The sequence below is a fragment of the Eulemur rufifrons genome, chromosome 16 (genome assembly GCF_041146395.1).
Source record: "Eulemur rufifrons isolate Redbay chromosome 16, OSU_ERuf_1, whole genome shotgun sequence".
Classification (NCBI taxonomy): Eukaryota; Metazoa; Chordata; class Mammalia; order Primates; family Lemuridae; genus Eulemur; species Eulemur rufifrons.
The window spans coordinates 11,883,522-11,905,562 of record NC_090998.1 but is presented as its reverse complement, the minus strand read 5'-3'; the positions used below and the strand labels follow the sequence as shown (position 1 = coordinate 11,905,562).

Below are 22,041 nucleotides of genomic sequence, written 5' to 3'. Positions count from 1 at the left end.
GACCCAGAACATGCAGATACTGTTTGAGAACTTTACATTTATTTAAGTTACTTAATTTTAGAGGCAAGAACTTGGGCTCTGCAGCAGGCAGTCCCAGGTTGAATCCTGGTTGCTCTATTTGTCAGTTGCCTACCCTTAGGCAAACCACTTTTCCTCTTTCAGCCTCAGTTCAAGGCTTAGTTCAGTATTCTTGTGTGTAAAATGAGAATAACGCCCCAGATTTGGTGGGGCTATTACGAGGATTAAACAAGATTATATGTATAAAGTGCCAGCCCCATCAATGGATAATATCTCTTATGAGTATGATAATTATTATATTAACAGATGTGTCTCAAAAAAGCTGGCAAAAAAACTCTTTTGTTTCAGGACTTTTGCATTTAAAGCACGTGCATAAGTTTTACAGTCACATTCATACGGATGGAATATTTTTCTCCCGCCGACATCATTTCGTGCAGACAATTCAAGTTTGCGGTTCTCCCTCTCCCCCAGCCCCCCACACCCCGTTCACAGTTGCATCGCCAACCTCTCTGTTTGGGTTTCTCCCCTTTAGCAATTAAGCAGTGTCAAGTGTTTCCTGTCCACACACACCTCCCCCTTGTTCTCGTCTTCCCCTCCAGGTACCACTCCCGTTTCTCTCCTCCTGTCACAGCCACATGTTCCCCGGGAGCTGCTCACCGCAGTTCTCTCCATTCCTTCACCGTCCATCTGGCTCCCACTCCCACCCGTCTCCAACCTCCTCTTGCTGAGGTCACCTCCCTGTTGCCAAATCCAAAGGGCAATGGGAGGTACCTGGGGAACTGCCTGACCTCTCAGCAACATCCACCACCAGCAATGACTACCTTCCTCCTCTTAGAATGCTCTACGGCTTCAGACATTCCCACCTGTCCTGGTTTTCTCCCCACCTCTCTGCTCTTCCTCTTTCTCCAACCTGTCAATACCAAGGTTCCCAGGGCTCTCACTAGCCTTTCTTCTTGGGCAACCTCATCTATTCCCATGGTTTCAATCGGCTCGGCTAGGATAAATCGACTCCAGCCAGGTGTTTCTTCTGAGCTCCAGAACCACACTCAGTTCCCAGGTACTTCCTCCTGGAGGTCATACAGGCACCGCATGTTTAATGCATCTAAGACAAAAGTCTTTACGAACCAGATGGTGTTCCTAGATCAGTAAATGCTCAGCTGGTCAGGCCGGAAACCTGGGAGTGATCCTTGACTCCTCTCTCCCTCTCATCTAACATCCAAGACCTGTCGACTCTGCTTTCTAAATGTTCTTGGAGTCACCCCCTTCCCTCAGCTGGCCTCACCTGAGCTCAGGTTACCCCCACTGCTCCTAGACTCCAGCCACACGGGTGTCCCACCTCCACTGCTCCACCTCTGCAGCTCGTCATGCCAATCCTCTGCTTGAAACCCTGGATGGCTTCCACCCATCTTTAAAGTAACATCTGAAATCCTGAACATGACCTGCAGAGCACGGCACAATCTACCGATGAAATGATAAACCAGTGAGTGAACGAGTGGCTGAAAAGCTATGGTGTCGTCCACGACATTTACCTTCTCCGAGTTCGCTCAGCTAGTCCCACGTTGGGGGTGGTTGGGGAATTTCCAGTTTTTACTATTATAAATAGCATTGCTAAGGGCATCTTTTTTTTGCCACTATTGGATGATTTTCTTGGGACAATTTTCTTAGGAATGGAATTATCAGTGAAAGGGTATGATTAGTTTTAAAGTTTTTATTATACACTACTCGTTCTCAGAAGGCAGGGAGCAATGTTTTGCATCATCTGCAAGGCTACCTAGAGCCTCTCCCAGGGGTTTTACAACTTTTCACTTCTCAAGTTTATCAAGTTTAAAGCAGAACTCTAACATTGTTCAAATTTGCATTTTCCAGATGACGACTGGCTACGTACATATCCTCAAATGTAGATTATCTGAAGTAACACATTCTTAAATTTGCAAACCGTTCTCTCTTCTCTTTCATTTTGATTCAGAGATTTTAGTTTCCTTCTGACCAACTAAAAAAAAAAATAAATAAAAGCATGCCTGGTCTGGGGGGTACTTTTTAGATCTGTCAGAAGGTTCTCTCTGCTGTGTCCTTTCTTTCTGCGATGGGTGTAGGATGCAGCCCAGGGCTTCAGTTCCCATAAGTTTCAGCATGAATTAAACAGCAAGAACAGCGGGGCAGTCACAGCCTCGGGGATCCCACTGAACACGCCCATTCCTGTCATGGGACTGCTCTGTTTCCTAACTCTGCTGGATCCTAGTTTCCAAGCATTCCATTCAATGCATTTTTATAGGTGGATTGAATTACTAACCTTCTTAATTTAATATAAAATGCCTTCTATGACCATAAAGATAAACTAGGCTTTTACTTAGGAACAAATATTTGAAATTTAGCTTAATATTTATATCTTAGACACAGAGACCCTGAGAAAAAGGGGGCAGGTTGCAGGGAAATTTGAATATTATATTTGAGACAAGAACAAATCATTCAGAAAACAGGTGTAGTAGGACAGTTGCCTCGAGCTGGATATAGAACATAAGGTAAAATAAGCAAAATAATGAGCTCTTGAGGAAACAAATACTGTGAAATAAGATGCGCTTTACTGAAGGCAGTACTGTACAGTTTGTTTTATATATGTCATCATAACATCACTCTGTGTGACAGTGACTACCTTCATTTCACAAATGGGAGGACTAATGTGCTAAGAAATAAATGACTTTCCCATAAGTGACTTATCTAAGCTTTTCTCTCATGTGTGATACACATTGTTTTGCTTGTTCAAAGACACAGTATGAGGAGAAAGAGCCAACTCTGGGTGTTTTCAGTCAAGGGTCATACCTGCTACAATTCCCACATTTCAGGGCTACAACTTCCCTTCTGTGACCCAAATCCTTGAATTTTCTGACTTAATTCTAAAATAGCCAGTTGACATTCAATCTAGAAAACCATCTGCCATTGCTTAATAGAAATTAACAGGCAAATTGGTCCAAAGAACTATATGTAGACAAAGACTAGAATTTTCAGTTTAACTTTGAAAGGGAATTTTGTTGTATTTGAAGAATGTAAGCAAAAGCATATTTCCAAAGACAAAGGTTCTGGTGGTCTGGAAATAATATGCAAAATCACACTCTAGTATACTAAAAGATTTTAGTATACTAAAATATAGTATACTATATTTTATATACCCCAATATAGTTAGCAAATCCTTAATGCATTTTTGCTGATTTGAAGGAACTTTGAAAAAATATGTTTCTTACATTTTTTTTTTTTTTTAGCATTGGTAGAGAGTGAGTGTAACATGAATTAAATTGATGTTTAATCTGTGGGTTGTTTGTTCATATAAAATAATGGGTACATAAATCCATCCCACCTGAATGTCGAACAATGGATAACTCTACGTAAGAGTTAATATAAATGCCAATTTGTCTGTGCCTTCCTAGCAATGTGTTTTCTCAGAGACTCAAAGTAGTCAAGTGATCAAATAAATACCTCTTTGAATATAAATCACCTCAAAACCATTTAATGTGATAACTGCCTACTAGCCCAAGGACAAGGCAAAATTATTCTGTTTAGGTGAGGTTTTTATAAAATTCAGATCCCTTTACATTTATTCTTTAGCTTTCCAAATGTTATAAATTTGTTGTCTTCTAATACCCTCTGACTGGGAGAATATTCCAAAGAAAATACTCCATTTATCTTGAATCTTGAAATCTTTCTGTATAGAGACCATCTAGTTATTTAAAACCTATTCTAAATGTTCCTTGCTTTATTCTAATGGTTGACAATGGAGAAGTCTTATCCTGGATGTGGATAAAGTAAGTGTAATTTTGTTAAGTTCACAAAGACTGTGGCATTAAGTATTTGAACTTCAGGCATATTGATATTCCAGTTAATTATTAATATAACTCATGGAGCCCAGCTATCACCTCTCCACACTGGAGATCAGCTGTTTTAAGGAATGTTACTTCCATATACAGACAGCACAGTTTTGGGAGAGGCCAGGTAGGAAATAAGGCTGAGTGGAAGATGTCAGTATCCTCTCACAGTGATGGGGCATCCCGATGCTTTTGTTTTATTCTAGCAGCGCCATGACTAGTAAGAAGCTACTGCTGATTCTCTTTACCCAGCAAAAAAGATTCAAGGGAAGGCAACAGGAAAAAATCGGTGAAGTACGAGTTTTACAAAGTATACAGATTGAGGGAGATCCAAGTATTTATTCACTGCCTGTAGGGCAGGAGGCTATACTGTTTACTAGAAACTTAACGCGGTTTCAGTGTTGAAGTCAGACCGAATTGTTAAGAGCTGAAGGGAGCTTAGGATGCACATGGTGTGAAAACCCTATTTCATGGATAAGGAAAATAAGTCCAGATGAAGGGATGTGATTTGCGAAGAGCCAAGTGTAGACAGATATCCCAACCCAGGCCTTGGGGTACCTACTATGCCAAACTGCTAAAGCAGAAAGCCCTTGTCAGAAGTGGCAAAGGTAACATCTAGGAAATAAAAAGGATTTTCAATCTAGACCTTGCCTCTGAGTAAGGAGAATGCATGTGGCTACGCTATGCCTTCCTCACCCTGCTGGGTGGCCACGTCATGAGATGGGTCTTCTCACCCCCTCCTTAGTTCTGTCTTCCAAACCCTCTGACAACACTCCTGTATTGTGAGGTAAGTTTCCAGGTAGTCCTCACTGGCAGGTATCACCTTGACATCCTGTCTATGGCTTTCTGGTTGATGCCTTCATTAAATTACGTACAGTATAAATCCATCTTCATGCCCACTTCATAAATATCTATGTGATGGGGATGATGCGAGCATCTATCATTCCCAGCTCTGGCCTGGCTCTTGCTTCAGATATCCGACTGCAGAACAGGACACATCTTCTTGTGTGTCCTGGCATTGCTGGCCCCAAAATAAACTCTTACCACTGTTTCCAAATCAGCAACCCACCTTAGCTAGCCACTTTGCGCACAAAGTACTGTCATCCTGGTCTCACTGCTCCAATTCTGGATTCAATGTCTCCCATTAGGATGGTAACAACGGCAACCAAGCCAGCTTTCCTGCTTCAAGTGACCCAATGCATCTACCCTTTGCACTGATGGCAAATGTCTGCTCCAAAGAGAAGGTTCCAACCACACTCTCCTGATCAACACCTTTCAGTGGTTTCCCATCACCTGCCAAATAAAATCCAAACTTCTTAACCTTAGTACTCTCAAACTGGGTCATAATTCAAGCCATATGTACTGAGTGCCGACTGGATGCCATTCTCTGTGCTAGGCACCGGAGACTCGGCAACTTAATAGGACACAATCCCTGCCCCGCTGAACTTTGTACGCTAGGCGCGGGAGACAGAGCAGCAAACACACGCATGACACGGTGTGTGTGAGGGGAGAAAAGAGCAACCACACCCACCCCAGACTGAGGTGCGACAAGACGGGGAAAGGCAGGTGGGGTGCAATCAGGGAAGCAGGGATGAGAGTCACATAAAGCTTTCCAAGAGTCAGCACAACCTGAAACGCGAGGAGGCAATTACACAGGCGTGGGGAGGCGTGATGAGTGACGCAGAAGGGAGTTTTACAGGGAGGATCTGCCACCTGTGGCCTTATCTCTGAACTCTTCCGCATGCTGGCCGACACTTTCTCCTTAGTACCCTTCCTTATCTCCCTCCTGTTTACCTTTCAAAGTTTTCAAAGTCTGGCTCCATTACCATACCCTTGAGGTTCCTTTGACAATCCCGCTGGACATACCTCTCCTCCCCGTGACCTCCCTTAGCCCGCACTTCTGTACTTCTGGCCCGGAGCTGCTTGGTGATGATCACGGAATGAACGTCTACCGCCACCCCTCACTGTGGGCTACAGCACCTCGCGTGGGCTCTAGTGCGGCAGCGGTAGCTGGCCTTCCTGCCTCTGCTTCTGCCGCACACCAGGTGGCCTTTCTCACCCTCACCCAAACACACGAGGCTGATGCTGCTCCAGCCACCCTCTGCCTACTGAGTTCTGCCTTCACGGGCCACCCACTCCATTCCTTCTCTCGTGAGACCCATCCTGCTCTCTCCCTTCGTCTGCATCCTCTGGCCTTCAGGGTCAATGCAGCCCGGTCTCGTCTGGACTCCCTGAGAGCAGCAGCACCTTGCACACCGCCCACCCCGGCAAAGGCTTGACAAAGTGGCACGGACCTACCGTCAGGCTTTCACATATCTTTGTGTATAGCTTTGAGCAGAGAGAACCTAGTTTCATAAGTAAAATTGAGAGGTCAATGGGGAGAAAAATAAACCAGCGATAAAAAGGAGCACCTGAGATATGATAAAGGGGAAATTTACAAAGACCCAGAGGAAAGCTTGCCCAAGGTCTAAGTCAAATCAGGTCAAAACACATGACTCTGTTTGCCTTACATGAATGGTTTCACTGGAACACAAAAGAGCTGTTATTTCCCCCCCCATATATATAACTTTGTCTCTTTGAGTATAGCATCTCTGAGTTTCCACTGGAACAGAAAAGGGAAGTATTTTGCAATAAATTCAATGGAATTATTTCAGATAGTTTTTATTTATTTATACGGTTGTTTTGCAGTCTTCTTATTGTGAGATTACAGAAAGAATCAGTGATTTGAGACAAAATGTTTCAGGTACGTGTGTGTCCTTCTAAAACCTTAAAAATTACTTGTTTTCAGAGAGATAAACTTTCAAGTTTCAATAACAGTTCTACTTTTGGGGAAACTTCCCCTTTAACGTTTCTTCATCTAAACCGTCTGTGGCAACTGGAAAAAGCAGGGGAGATACTGGGCTATCGCTTTATCTCAGCTCCTGTACGGAGGGACGTTTCCTCATGACGGTTAGTTTATTAACCTCTGGCAGGCCGCCAGCAGCAAATAAGGGTTGAACGTAGCTAGGGACTGTGCCAAGACCTTCTGCAGGATCCTTGCCCTTTGTCAAGGAGAAAAGGGACGCAGCCAGACAAGTGACAGCAAAGTCGAAGGCTGCCACGGGACTCGGCAGAATGAGCCTCTTGGTACTTCAAAACCTAACCCCTCGAGAGGCATAAACCTGAGACCAGAGTTCCCCCGGGGCATAGGCTGTTCCCAGATAGCTGTCTTCTAAATATCCATAGGTTTTAAGAAATGAAACTGAGAAGCATATTTGAAGTCTTATCCATGGCGGGCAATACACTTTGCAGATACCAATGCTTGTTACTGAATTAGATCTTCCCACGTGATCTCAGAAACCCTTAATTTGCCAAGTCTTCCTGGTTAGATAAGCCTGAGGAAACCTCCTCTGGTATTTTTTAGGATTTCTACAAGCTACGAGATGCGTTACTTTTAAAAATCTTGAAGCCCTCCAAGTTTATTTCTGAACTCACCTTGGCCACTAGGTTCTCCCTGTTTTTCAGCTTTTTTCAACCCTGCCAAATAAAATCCTGTTTTTCAACCCTGATCTCGTTCCCACATTTCTACTTTCCTTTCTACCTCCTCTGCCTCAGCACGCTCATTCCCCTTCCTCTCCTGTCTTTGTTTAGAATTGAGCAGTGCACAACCCACACTCATTCTCAGGCACCTCTTTCAGAGGTCTTCAGAATCAGGGGCAAGGGAGAGTGAAAGGCCTGGAGCGGCATTTTCTCCCTTTTTTGGTGTCACAACTGGATTCCTTAAGTCTCAATGTCTGTAGGTCATAAGTGGGTTACCTCTCCTAGCCTTAAAATTCTCCCCTTGATCTGGAATCTCTTCCTCTTCTCCCCTCACACTGGCTCATGTCAGCGGAATCTTCTTTCTACTAAGCTGTCATCCTCCCTCGCCCGTGCTGACCTCCCGTGGAGATGTTCTGGGCAGGGCGGGGGGTGGCAGAGACCATCCGTGGACTAGCAGATTGTCCAAGCTGAGCATGTGCCAAGAGTGCAGACTCTCACCTGAATGAGGAGATCGATAGCGAAAGTCCTCTTTGGTCAGCAGCAGGAGAGCTTTGCCATTCATTTCAAACGTGTTGCTGTCAATTGGCCTTAGAGAAAACTCATTTTCAGCCCACTTGAGCCACTGGGCTACGTCATCCCTGCTCCAGTAAATTGGCTGCAAGCCTGTTGGAGAGAGAGCAAGGCAGAAAGAGAGAGAGAAAAAAGGTCTTGTCAGTTAGACAGTTGGAATAAAGGGAAAAGATCTCTGAATAGTTAACAAAACCGAGTCTCCATGTCTCAGGAGCCCTTATGTCCAACTCTCAGCCCCAGGTTAAAATGCTAGCTTCATAAGTGCTCAAGTGCGCAGCCAGATTAATGTTTTATTTAGAGGCAAAATGAGAGAAAGATCCTTTTTACGTGTTGGTAGGTCTCGGAGTCCTGCCCTTCCTCGCCCAGCCCCAGAAACTGTCTTGATTCCAGGTTTGCTCTGTGGTGGCCTGAGGGGCTCAGGACCAGGACACATCTCAGTGTGCTGTGGAGGAGACCTCAGAATCAGACTGATCTGATGGCAGCCCGGCGTCCTTTGAAGTGAGACTGTTCCGGAGCTGGGCTTGACCTTCCGGAGCTGCCAAATAATGAAATGTTCCCTGAAACTTCTTCCAGGAAGAACAATTCACTCAGCCTCTGGGAAACCATCAGGCCAGCCTGTGGGAGTAAGAGGGCGAGGTAAGGATACAAGGTCTTTCCCCTTTGTATTCTGCTTGCTGGTGTCAGACTTCCTGGTGGGGGGATCCCTGGACTCCGAGTAGGACCCGTAATAGGCTGGAGGGAGGTCTGGGGTGAGGCTGAGAGGGCGGCTCAGGTTGGGTCTCTGGGAGCCTGACGTTGAGTCTATCAGTATATTTTTATTTTATTATGCTAATGTAGGAAATCTTTCATGTATCCGTCAAATGGTTAGAACAGTGGTTCTCAAAGTGTGGTCCAGGGGCCCCTTGGGGTTCCCAAGACATTTACAGGGCATGTACAAAGTAAAAACTCTTTTCATAACAACATTAAGAGATTTTTTGCCTTTTTTACTCTCATTCTTTCATGAGTATACAGTAGAGTCTTCTAGAGGCTACATGACATTTGAATATATATTTATACTACTACATACTTTGCTTATTATTTTTCAAGGAATAAACATTTTAAAAATTCTCAGTTTTAATTTATAACATGGTAAATGCAGATAGATATAACCCACATAAGGAAAGGCTCTCTGGGGTCTTCAGTAATTTTTTAAGAATTGAAAGGAATCCTGAGACCAAAAATTTAAGAACTGCCGGGTTAGAAGAAGCTAGATGCTCAACAGAGCTCCATTCTCTAAAATCACATGGTATGAATCAATAGTTCAGAGTACAAGACAGTCAGTATTTGCTAAGAGAAGCTTCAGTCTCTCAGTATAAGTTACTCGAACATGTAAGGAGACTCCATCGGTATGTTATAAAAGTGTCCTTCATTTTGATCCTGGGAAGAATCACCTTTCGTCCTAAACCAGGCATGCACATGACAAAGGGCTGTCTGGTCTACTGGATAGGTGGCTCTTCCTCTTTGCTAGAGTGGGGAGCAAATGGCTCACACACCCTGGAGAATGTGCAGGGCCTCTGGGCATGACTGTCAGCTCTGTCTTCCAAGTGGCTCCTTTGCAAAGTATAGTTTATAAGAATGGCGTCCTCTAACCCGGTGGAAGTCCCCTCAAACCCAGTCCATCTTGTAGGGCACCAATGAAGAACTACTGGGCACTGGAATAATTAGAGATGGACATTTAAGAATTTCTTCTCGGTTTTTAAGTTTTACGATAATTTTTTTCACATGGAAAAACAGTAGCATCATAGACTAGGAATCTGTAGTATGCAACCGCTCTATGATCCTTAGAATAAAATATGGCCACTAAAGGTTTTGTTTGACTCGTGCCTAGGCCAGAAAGCGCTGCCTATTTAAAATGGTCCAAGGCTACGGGAGGGGTCCAGCTCTTTCCGATGACCTTGAAAATGCATCTCTGGAATCACAGGGAGGCGGAGTGGCAGTGAGGCTGGATCAGCAGAATCGCAATTTTTGAACTGCGATTTTTCAGCCTTACTTCTCCCTGTCAATGGTGTCACCCTTGACAGGTGTAGCACAGCCATTTGCTCTTCGGGATGGTCACCTCCCTGTCCCTCACACAAGGAGCCACTAGGGGACACACGCGACGGTCCGGGCACGCCTGGCCTGGGAAAGCGCCGGGCGGTAAGGGGGCCAGAGCGCAGAGGAGGCGCAGTCAGAAACAGGAAAAACTACGGGGTGGCTCATTGGAAATGCGGGTGCCAAAGCAAATACAGAACTGAATCCCGCTTGGGAGGGGAAATGAGAGTAAAATGCTGAAGTTTCTGCAGAGGACACGCTGAAGCGGAGGGAGGCGGGCGAGAAGGGGGTGGGGGACGCAAGTAGTAATTTGAGGTTCTTTCTATTCTATGGAAGAAAATACTCATGAGTAATCTTTTCCCTAAATACAAGAAGAGTCACACACTCCAAACAGCTCTGCCGGTTAAGAACAACAGTTTCTCTTTTCACTTCCCATTAATCTCTCCCACAGCCCAGCCCGTGAAGCAGCCAGGGCCACCGCGCGGAAACCCCCTCACCAGGAACCGAGGCGAGCGCTCTGGGCTTGTGAACAGAGGGGGCGCACTGGGAAGGCTGCCGCGATCCCAGCAGTGACACCAAAGTGATCCTGGCAGAGCAAGCGACCTGCTCGGGGCCACTCCACAGATTTATGGGAGTCGCTGCTCCCCTGTTAGCATACAGAGAGAAGGTGGACACTTCACTGAGCTGGAAAGAGGCTTGAAACCTTGGTGTTCAAAGTCAATCCCACTGCTATTTCCTTTTCAATTCAACAGAATAAAAAGGTTGTGGTGGAGGATGTGCTTTGCAATTCTAATTGAGGAGAAAAGAAAGCTCCTTCCCTCAAACCTCAGGGCTCTTAGACCTTGTGTGTTACAGCATCTAAAAGGAATAGAGGCTTGTGCCCAGAGGCAGCTCTGGTCTAATCAGGACGATTTAATTTACTTAATAGTCGTTCATTAAGCACTTCCACGCACCTAGCACCGTTCTCAGCACTTTATAAATATCAGTTCATTTAACTGCATGCTCACACAAGCCTAGGAGATGGGGGTTCAGATGAGGAGATTAAGGACCAGTATGTTTAAGGGACTTGCCCAAGGTCACAAGGCCCTAGTGACAAGCGGAGGTGAGACTGGAATGCAGGCAGCCTGGTTCCAGAGTCTGTGCTCTTGTCTGTCACACCATGCATGTCCCTTCCAGATCCAGAATTGAGATTGGTTTTCAACATCTATTAGGGGTTCAAAAAAGACGGAGTGAATTGACTCCTACCCATCCAAGATTTAGATCTTAGAGGCTTTCTAAAGTTACCAACAGACTAAAAATATGCAAAAAAAAAAAAAAAAATGCGTAGATCCCTGGCGAAATAGATTTATAAATGGGAGGAGGAGGGAGGTGTGGGTGGGACTCTGCTTCTAACGCATTCAGGAAGAAAGCGCTGTCTTCGCGGGCTACTCGGGGAGTGCTCACAGGCACTCAGGACGCTCCGTGTTCAGACTCTAGCCAGCTCACGGCTGCGCATGGGATACAAGACACATGGGCAGGATGAGGGAGGATCACATAGAACTTGTTTTATAGCTGTCCCTTTCAACGTGAACTCAACAAAGCCGAAGAGTATAGATGTTAACGATCATTAGGAAAGAGAAAAAAGGAAGAGAGAGAGAGACATCGTTATTCTGCACCTATACCACTCCCTATGCACGTAACAAGCCCGTTGAGAGCCATTTACTAAGATGGGCATTTTTAATGCCAGTTAATTTCAGAGAATATTTGGGAAGAATTTTGTACAGAGGAAATGAACTGCTATGATTAAGAAAATTACTAAGAATTCCACTGCACTTTTTCCCCCACGTGGGTCAAGTTTGTGGTGTCATCCTCCTCATTGACATACTCCGGCCCTTAAACTTTCTTCTAATATTTCTTCAATTCCACATTCAAAAGGGCAGCCACACGTATCAGTACTTTTGCACCCTCATTTCAGATGTTCTGAGTTATGTTTAAACTAATGAGGAAAAAATGTGCTGGGAGTCAGGAGCCTGGACTTTATTCCCAGATCTGCCATGAATTAACATGCGATTCTGGGCAGGCCGGTCAGTTTCTCTTTGCCTCAGTAACTTCATCTTTAATACGAGGGGCTTCAAGGATGTGATCTCTATTCCCTTCAGGATTTAACGTAGTCAATAGGATCCTATTTAATTTGAATCTTAAAAACCAAAGAATACAAGTAGTCAGAACCTTTTCCTACTGAGTGACTCCATGCTCACGACCATGACTCTGAGATTTTGTAACTTCCTGAAGGATCTTCTGAATCATGGAAGACGAATTAGTGTTTATGGGTGTTTTATTCTAATTCTTGGAAAGGTTATAACCCAGCCATGGCAATCATAAACATATCAGCTTGCATCTGTGCAGTGCTTTGCAGCTGATAAGTGCTTTCACACGTATTTATTACCTCATTTAATTCTTACAAAAGCCCCGCAAAGTCAGTTGTATTTTTGTTTCAGTTTAACAGGCATTGGTATTCTCATTTCAGTTTAACAGATGTCATTATAATGACACATTGCTCAGAGTCATTAGGTGATTTTACTGGTCTGAACAATACTCTGTTTAAGCTTTTCTGCTGCAGTAGCCATTCACCCAAAATACCCGTTATCCCAAACTTCTGGTATAAACAGGAATTTGCTCTAGATTCTGCGGGTTGGAGGACAGAATCATAACATGTGAAACATGGAGGATACCTCAGAGATGATCTAGTCCAACCTACACCCTATTTCACCAATTAGGAAAATGAAGCCTGGAAAAGTCAAGAGGTTGAATCATGATCAATCTGTCCCACGTCCCCTCTTTCTGATGTTCCATGTTGTCTCATAACTTGATTCAATCACACAACAATTTTGTAACCCTTGACACGATGAGGACAATTATCACTTCCTTGCTTAGTCCTCTTGCCTCCAGATCCAATGCCCTTAATTGGTCCAGGTGTAACTCCTCCACTGCAGCCTGTAGACCCCCACCAACCAGCCTGCCTCCTCCGGAGATCCTACCTGGCACCCATTCCTAAACACAGCACTAAGAACAGGACCAGTACTTTTCTTTCTCTGGACAATACACTTCTGACAGTAATAGCTAAGGATTACGGAGCACCTGCACCGAATCTAAGGCCTACAATGATTGTTATTCTCGTTCTATAGGTGAGAAAACTGCAATCCACATAGAAGTCGTGGTGCTAGGACTGAGATCCGGTGGTCTGGCTCCTGCAGTCTCAACTCTCAATACCTTACCATATCGCTTCCCCTGTAGCCTAATAACAGCAAGCACTTACTTGTAAGCAAGTGCTTGCTAGGTGCTGGGAGCCTTCTAAATGCCTTGCATATCTAACTCATTTAATCCCCATGTCAATCCTGTAAGGTAGGAACGATCACTATCCCCATTTACAGAGAAGAAAACCAGAGCACAGGGAAGTTAAGTGACTTGGCCAAAGTCACACAGCTGACCTGTGGAAGAGCCGACATTTGAACCCAGGCGGACTGGCATAAAGTCCCCATTATTAACCACCTGCCTCTCTAAGCTTATTTGGTGTTTTGGCAGGACACCAAATTGAATTTATGATTTAATTAAAAAAAGAACAAAGTTTCACGGTGGTTAAGCATGCAAGCACTGAGCACCAGCATGGAACCTCTATTTCCCAGCTGTGTGACCTTGTAAAGTTACTTAACCTCTCTGCGTTTTGCTTGCCTCAGCTGAAAAATGGGGACAACTTTAAACCTGTGAATTAAGTACCATTGAATCATAGATGATTGTGCTTATTAAACTTGCAGATGACATAAAGCTTGTGTAATATTATACAAATGATAATGATGATATAAAACACAAAGGCCAGTATCTGGCACAGAGCCATCATTTAGTAAATAATTAGCTATTGTTTTTCTGCTATTGTTATTACCAGAATCATTTTTGTGATCTTGCCCTACCCTGCACATATACAGCTAGTACTTGGAACCCAACTGTAAGAATGTATGTTAATCAATATTAAATTTCATTTTGCTATTTTTAACTATGATTCTAGCCTCCTGTAGTCCCTCCAGATTTGGATCTATTTCTAGTATCATCTATACTCTGTAGTTTCACGTCATCTGCAGCTTTGATAAACATCTGTCACCTCAACAGGTTACTGACAGGTGCTGATCAGGTAGGGTGGAATGGGAGCACCCTGGTGACACAGCAGCCACCTCCTCTAGATGGATACTGGTCAAGTTACTGGCTCTTTTTGGGAAGAGTTGTTCAATTATCAATCCATCTAAATATTCTGGTTTTTGTACTACATTTGCCAAGCTCATCCATAATAGCAACATTAGAAATTCAATGAAATGCCTTCCTTATGTCCTGAAACACAGTAACCACAAAACTGACAGTAACCTTATTGAAGAGGATGAGGAGAGAGGATGAGGACTGGATGGCTGGCTCCAAAGTGAATGTTTTCCTATGTTCTCATAACATAACATGTTTGAGAACACGTCCTGAATTGCATCTGGAAGTTCTATCGGGTTAGCTGTTTTAGTCTGTACACACACTTTGTTTCCCCTTCTATTCCCAATATCAGGTAAACAACAGCTCATATTCTTTCTTTTAGTGCCTCTTCCATTTCCCACAACCCTGAAGGATCATTGTCAATGGCTTATCTTTCCCCCCTGTGAGTTCCTTACCCTGGGATATCATTTGTCTGGGCCAAGAGCCTTGAATTTATTTAGAACAACTTAGATTCACTTTTACAATCAATTGACCTATCTGGGGCTTCAATTCCCTTATGCCAATGTTTGCACTACCTGTTTCAGTCTGACAATCATCCTCCTTTATGGAAGAAAGGGAAGAGAGAAGTTGAACAGTTCTGTTCTCTCTTTGCCATTTGCTGATTTTTGTTACTCCACCTAACCCAATCAGCAAGGTGACATCACGCTTATTCTTATACCCCCCTTACTGTTTTCTTAAGCACCTTCCATAGTTTTCGGCTCATTTATAGATCTAAGAAATTCACTATAGGTCTAAGAAATTCTCCTTTATATTTTTCTTTTTAGTAAGTTGTTCTTTCATCCATTATATACATCTTTTCAAAAATCTGAGCTCATTAGACTGGTACTCACAAAACAGTGGGAAGATAAATTGGCATCATCTTTCTGGCAAACAACTTGGTGATAATTTTAAGAGCTCTGTAAATGTTAACTTCTGAGAAACTACCTTAAAAAAATAACCCAGTATGTAGAAAAACCTTTCGTGAAAAAAGATGTTTATTGCAGTGGTTTTTTTGGTTTATCTGTTTTTCTTTGAGACAGGGTCTCACTCTGTCACCCAGGCTGGAGTGCCAGGGTATCATCATAGCTCACTGCAACCTCAAACTCCTGGCTCAAGTGATCCTCCTGCCTCAGCCTCCTAAAGGGCTGGGATTACAGGCATGAGTCACCGCACCCGGACGTATTATTTTTAATAGTGAAAAACTAGGAATATCAATAAGTGAATAGTTAAGTAAATTATTAACAGCATCTATGTTAGAACATTATGCAGCCAGTAGCAAGATATTCATAGAGTATGTATTCATATTGAAAAACAAAACAGTGTGTGCATATATATATAACAATCTCAATGCACAGAAAAATATTGTAATAAAGATATTAACAGTAACTGTCACTCAATAGAACTATAGGTGATGTTTATGGCCTCCTTTTCATTTTTAATTTCCCAATTTTTTATAGTAAGCATGTGTTACTTTTATATTTTAAAAAGATCTATTTAAAAATTGGGCTCATTAGAGAATATCCCCAACATAGCCTCACCAGTTTCTTTAGTTGCTTTCCTCCCTTCTCATTCCAGTAAGGGCCACATGCAGTTGCTAAGTCAGAATTTCATTTTCAAGAGAACCCTGACTCTCCTGAGTTGTGTCTTAGTATTTCATATTTCAGGTCATGGAATCATAGGTACTTTTTCACTAAATTTTAAAAATTTTCCTTCTTTTCCCTCCCCCTAATTCTAAGACGATGCTTTCATTCTCACCCAAAGTTCTCATGATTTCTACTTTGCCAACCAATTCTTCCTCATTTGTCAGATTTGAGTCCAAATTAGCAGTGCCCCTCGTTACTGTTTCTACCTTCTGGAAGGTAAAATTGCTACTCGGTAGATATGTGTGTTAAGAGTTAAAACGTGCATGCCTGTAGCTGAGGGGGATTTCTCAGCGATCTGCACACAGTGCCTGGCACACAACGGCTGCCAGGTAATACCATACTGTAAGGCTAAAGATCCCCATTACGAAACACTTCACCTCTGCAGTCTGGGACTGGCTCTCCTGTTCCCCTGGACATCATCCTCATCACTCACTCCAGCTCTGGCTTTGATAGCCAGGACACTTCAGATCTGTGCAGTTCAAAACATTACCAGATGCTTCCACGTCCGTGTCATCCCAGCAACTACTCCGTGAGGGAGCTGAAGCTGGCACAACTGTACTGGCAGAAGAAACTGGAGCTCAGAGGAGTCGAGGGACTTTCCCAAGGTCACAGTGCGTGTAGGACCAGAACTCCAGCTCCAGGTGTTTTGTATTAGCCCAGTGAACTTCCTCTGGGTTAAAGGAAATGATGGATGTAAAAGTCCCTTGCACTCTAAAATGCACTGTAAAAATGCAAGGGAATTAGGAATAATAAACCATAAACTCAACTTCTCATGGCAGGCCTGGTTTAGCTGTAGATCCAGAACCCTGTGCAGGGCCCACGAGCACCTACGGTCCTCTGCAGAGGGGTTGCAGGTTTACCTTAGAATTCTTCCCTGTGCACTTTGCCCACCAAAAGAAAACCAAGAATCCCTAGAGCCCTTCAAGCTCCACAGGACCTTTCCTGGAGCCTTTTTGACACTTTTCCCGTCCCCACTGGCCTGCTCTCCGCACTCCACCGCGTGCTCAAGGCTCCCAGGCCAGCCCTGGATGCATTCCGACAAGCTCAGCCTCCTCGTTCCCCTGGGTCTGCCTCTAACCTTGGATATGCTATTTGACCAAAATATGGTTTCTGCACGTGAATTCTGTCACTAGAGATTTGAAGTTCCAAAACATTGCCTATTTTTGTACTCAAAGTTACCCCCTATCTCAGCACTCAGTTTCCACGTGGAGGTTGGAAGGTTATACTCATGTCTTCCAGTCAAAACCCCAAGAACAGGAATACTATATGTTCATGTATAGATCCAAAGTCACAGTCAATTCCCTTGAATGATGCTTTTTTCTTACAAACTTCATTTTGTGGCTATTTCTGACTTTCACCTAGTTTTAGCCACAAAGGGGGTTTTCGGCAGAAAACCTTTTGACAGCGAAAACTGGCCCAGGGCTTGCCACTTACCCTCACAAACATGACTTAGAAGATTCTTTTTCATTTCTGCTTCTGGGCAGCAAGCCCAATGTAGTGAGAGGCACGTAGCATTTTAGATAAGAACTTGGGTTTCAGAGTCAGATCGTTCTGAGTTAGAGTATTGGTTTTGCCACCTACTAGCTCGGAGACCTTGAGTAAATCGCATCTCTGACTCTATGTTTCCCCAGAAGTAAAATGGGGCCGAGAACGATATTTATCTCCTAGGGCAGATGTAAGTATGAAATGAAATCATCCCTATAATGACTTTGCACTGTACCTGGTACATAGGAAGTGCTCGATGTATTTTGTGGGGCTGGGTAAGATAGAGACTGGATAGCAGATTAGCTGTACTTTGCCAGGTGTCTCCAGGGGACTGAAACTTTTTGCAGCTTAAGGGTTCTTGGAAGCTGCATGATGACTCTGGAGGGAGGTCATCCAGTGAGGCCAGGACAGAGCCTGCACTAGGGGACTGGCATCGTCCGTGCTCAGGCTGGGAACTGGCTCAGGTGGGGACACAGAGAACCATCTGTCATGGGGGAGGATGGAGGAAGGAAGGCTGAAGTAGGAGCCCACTCAGACCCCAGGCTAAGGGGAGCCAAGTGAGGCATTTGCCTCAGGTGTGAAATTTAAGGGACACCTTTAAAAAAAACCTTAATAATTAAGATAAATAAAATCATGTAATAAAATATTTTAAAAATCAAAATTAATGCAAAAAATTCATGGCAAACATCAACATTTTAACTAAAGTCATATCAAAAGCAGAGATGATGGTGAGGGGGGCACAGAGATAGCAGGGACGGGAGGTGGGGGATGAGCACAGAACCTCTCAGCTTCTGGAGGGAGGTAAAGAATAACTCGGAGAATTTAGTGAGAGTTCGACTCTCTTTCAAAATGCATAGGCACATACACACAAATATTTGCCTGCAACTTCACAGTTGATGGACTACTTCAAGTTTATCCGTGGACCCTTAGAGAATCAGTTTGGTATTTTTTGTCTTACACATGCAAATAGGACAATATGTACCTGTGATATAATGCAAAAACCAAATTAGGTTCGAGAGGAGAAACATACATCTCTCTTGATATTTTGGGAAGGAAGACAGAAAAGAGAGGCCGGGAGGGGTGCCCACTTCTCACTCAGAAGTGGAGGGACAATAAAAGAACAAAAGTCAACTCGGGGTGTCATTTCTTTACAAAATGTACATACCTGATCTTAAATAGGGAATATCCCTTCCTTAGGTATTTCAGAAATCACTGCTAACCTACTGGAAGTTTTTATGCATACTAGCAAAGGTTAATCACTGCAAATTTTCTAAATTTATGTACAGTGTGGCAACGTGGCTATGTAAGCAGAGATACTATTGAGAAATGATTTTCCAAAGCAATGAGGCATTTGGCCAGAATTTCCCATATTGCAGGACAGAAAGATACTTTTTATTATCAAATTTACTGATATGTGTGCCCACAAAAAAGGTCCACTTTAAGAACCAAAAAAACGTAGAGAAATAGATACTAAGAGTTGAACAGTTCCTCAAACAGATTTGATGAGAAATTGAAAGTGTAAGTGGAAAGCTGGCGAGAGGATGTTTTTTCACCCTCCCTGGACATGGATGGGGGTACAGAGAACACGCAGACCCTTGGATTCGCAGCTCACAGAGCACGGGGGCTCTATTAAGGAGGCCTGAATAAAAAAGAATGAACGTCCTTTCTTTCCCCTCTTGCTCTTTTCAGCCACACACGGATCATCTCTGGTGCCCACCACAGTCTACAGAACATTCCTGTGCAAAGCGGAACAAGAGTAAAGCTCATTCTCATTCCGGACAGGGACCCGATCTGCCCAGTCACTGCCACAGGGGACGCTTGGCTTTGTGTGGTTCAGCTGTGCCTGTTCCCTTCCCTCTCGGCTGTCTCTTTATTCTTCTACAAAATTTGAAAAAGCAAGCTGCCTTTTTAATAGGGATGGAGACAGTCGCTATTATTGCTGAACCCTGTGAGGTGGACAGGAGTAGGGGACGGGGGCCAGAAGGGAGCACGAAAGATGTGTTGAACTTTTACAGCATTAACACCATGGACCTCAGAAAACACACCTGGGGCCCCAAAGGCAGATCTGTCCTGGGATACAAGGCCACCTAAAATACTTCTAAAACAAGCCTTTTCTTGAAAATGTCTTCTTTTAAGGAGAATTCTGCTGCACCCCCACCCCCCCCATTCTTCTCTCTCCTCTTCCCTCTTTGGAGAGCGATTCCAAGTGTTTCCAGAGGCCACACTGGGTGCCTGTCGGTGTGGAATCCACGCTCCTTCTAGAGGCTGTTTGGGCCGATGCTGACTCAGCATCACTCAGGGCAGACTGCCTACGGCACACAGGCGGGATGAAATCATTTCAACAGTGTTGCTGACGCCTCAGGAAACAAAAAAAATCAAACTTGGAGAAGCAACTTCTATTTAAAGATAATCGTGTTGCATTTGTGTGTGTGTGCATGTGTGTGTGTGTGTGTATGTGTGTGTGTGAGAGAGAGAGAGAGGGAGAGAGACTACTCTCTATCCTATCTCATTCCCTTGTTCCTTCTTTCCTGAGGACTTTCATAGGGATATGGCTTTTGTAGATTTAGCCATAAAAAAGTTATGGTCTCTTTTATCACTAGCTATATTCCCTGGTATCAGTTGTAAAGGTCACTAATCCCCTGGCTTATGATGGTCACTTGGAGTCAGGAAAACTGAACAAAACAAATCAAACCCTCTTCCCCCTTCCAGAGCAACAGATAAGTGACTGGATGCAGAGACCCATGTCTTGTGCTTTGCCACTGTCCCCGGGCTGCCCTGAGACCCCCCCAGGGTCAGGGGGTGGCTGGGCCGGCTCAGTGGAGCTGGGAGGCCCTCCCTGGGAGCAGAACCCCCTTCTCTTTGGCTCTGTTATCCAGTCTGAGAATTTACGTCATTCGGCCTTCAGATGAGGCAGGAAGAGCTCTGTGGAAGAGGAAGCTGACAAAGGAAAAACAGCAAATCAATACAGTCCTTTCACACTCAGCTTGGAGGGGCAGTAAGGTGAATGAGTGGGAAGAAATGGGTCAGGCGGCCCTTGAATTTTAAGGATAGACTCCAAAGTGGGTGGTGGGGGTCGTCAGCAGGAGGGGAGCAGACCGGCAGAGCACCCAAAGGACGGAGCCCTTGCTCACTCCTGCCTGTCGTTACTCATGGCTTACGGTTCTTCAAGGGCGCAGTGAGTTCTGCACTGGAAAAGGTATGAGTGTTGGAATATAGATGTGGGCTTCTGAGTTCTGGAGAGAGGCCTATGTCTGTTTTTTAACTTTGACACAGGAGTCTGAAGAAGCCATGACGATCACAAGTGGCACATCACTGATAAGGTGAGTGACGTGCATCCACAAAGTGCACAAGCACTTCCCTGAGGCCGGGCAGAGCGTGAGATGGGCCGAGGTCTCCAGGCTGGGCATCTATCCTCCTACCATTTACAAAAGCATGCTGCCTACTTTTATTTCTTGGCAAGAATTGTTGACTTGATGGAAACACTAAAAATCTCTTTAACCATTTTATTATAAAATAAAAATTCAAATCCTGTTTTTGTCACCTACTAGCTCGAAGACTAGAGAGTTGAATGTGCACTGCCAAAAAGATATGTCCACGTCCTAATCCCCAGAACCTGTGAACGCACCCTAATTTGAGAAAGCATCTTTGCAGATGTAATTATGTTAAGGGTCTCGAGATGAGATGGTCATGGATTATGCAGGTGGGCCCTAAATCCAGTGACAGGTATCCTTATAAGGGAGCACAGAGGAGTGACACAGAGGACCTGGCCACGTCAAGACAGAGTAGAGAACGGAGTGATGGAGACACAAGCTTGCTGTGGTTTTCTCTACACAGACTCCTGTGATCCACATGTAGAGATTTCTTTGTCTGTCTTCAATATCCGTCAATTTCTCAAACTATTTTCTTTATTTCTTGTTTAAAAAATTTTCCTGTTTCCACCTTCTGTTTCTTTTAAAAAAATTATCTTTTGTATATATTCACCTTATATTCTTATCAGTTTACTTTGTTTCTGAGATGATTTTTTTTTTACTTTTAATTCTTTCCTGAATTCTATTATCACATATCTAAGTTTTTCTAATGCTGATTTATGTTATTTTTCCCCCATGTTTCATTCATTTTCTTATTGTCTTTTCGCTCATTTGGAAGTAGGTTATGGTTTTGAATTGTTCCAGTCATGTGGTTTTGGCACGCTTTCTTTAAGGGTGCTATTCTGCTCTTTCTGTTTTTTTATCTTATAAAAACTTTGCATGGGATTTGACCTCACTACGTTTCTATTGCTCATTTCTGTGAGAAGATAGTTTTCCCGAATTTTTAGGAAATGGAATGGTTCCAGCTTTAGCAAGCTCTCTCCTCTATTGTTTACACGTAGTGTCAAATACGCGGCGGCTGGCTTTCTGAAATCTCCTGGCTCTGCTTTCCATGGGGGACCTTTGTCCTAAGTCCCTGTTTTGCCTACCCTGTTCAATGTGCTTCTACTCCCAGCAGCTTTTCCACAGGGTAGGGCCATCCCGGGAGGAGGACGTGGCTGGTTGGTTGCAGAGTTCACAGCGACTAGAGAATTCTACACCCTTCAGACCTCACCGTGGCCACTTACACTCACTGCTATAGGAATGAGCAAAACC

General features: G+C 44.0%; 1 protein-coding gene across 4 annotated transcripts in view; it reads right to left on the bottom strand.

Moving 5' to 3' along the window:
- ETV6 (ETS variant transcription factor 6) overlaps positions 1–22,041 on the bottom strand; it is a 221,393-nt gene that overhangs the window by 39,298 nt on the left and 160,054 nt on the right. For 3 of the 4 annotated variants that reach the window (XM_069489514.1, XM_069489515.1, XM_069489516.1), the window contains exon 3: positions 7,890–8,054. In XM_069489514.1, the coding sequence (XP_069345615.1) occupies positions 7,890–8,054 (165 nt within the window). Of the gene's footprint in view, positions 1–7,889; positions 8,055–8,288; positions 8,300–22,041 lie in introns of those variants that run through there. The other variant, XM_069489518.1, reaches the window with a different exon arrangement.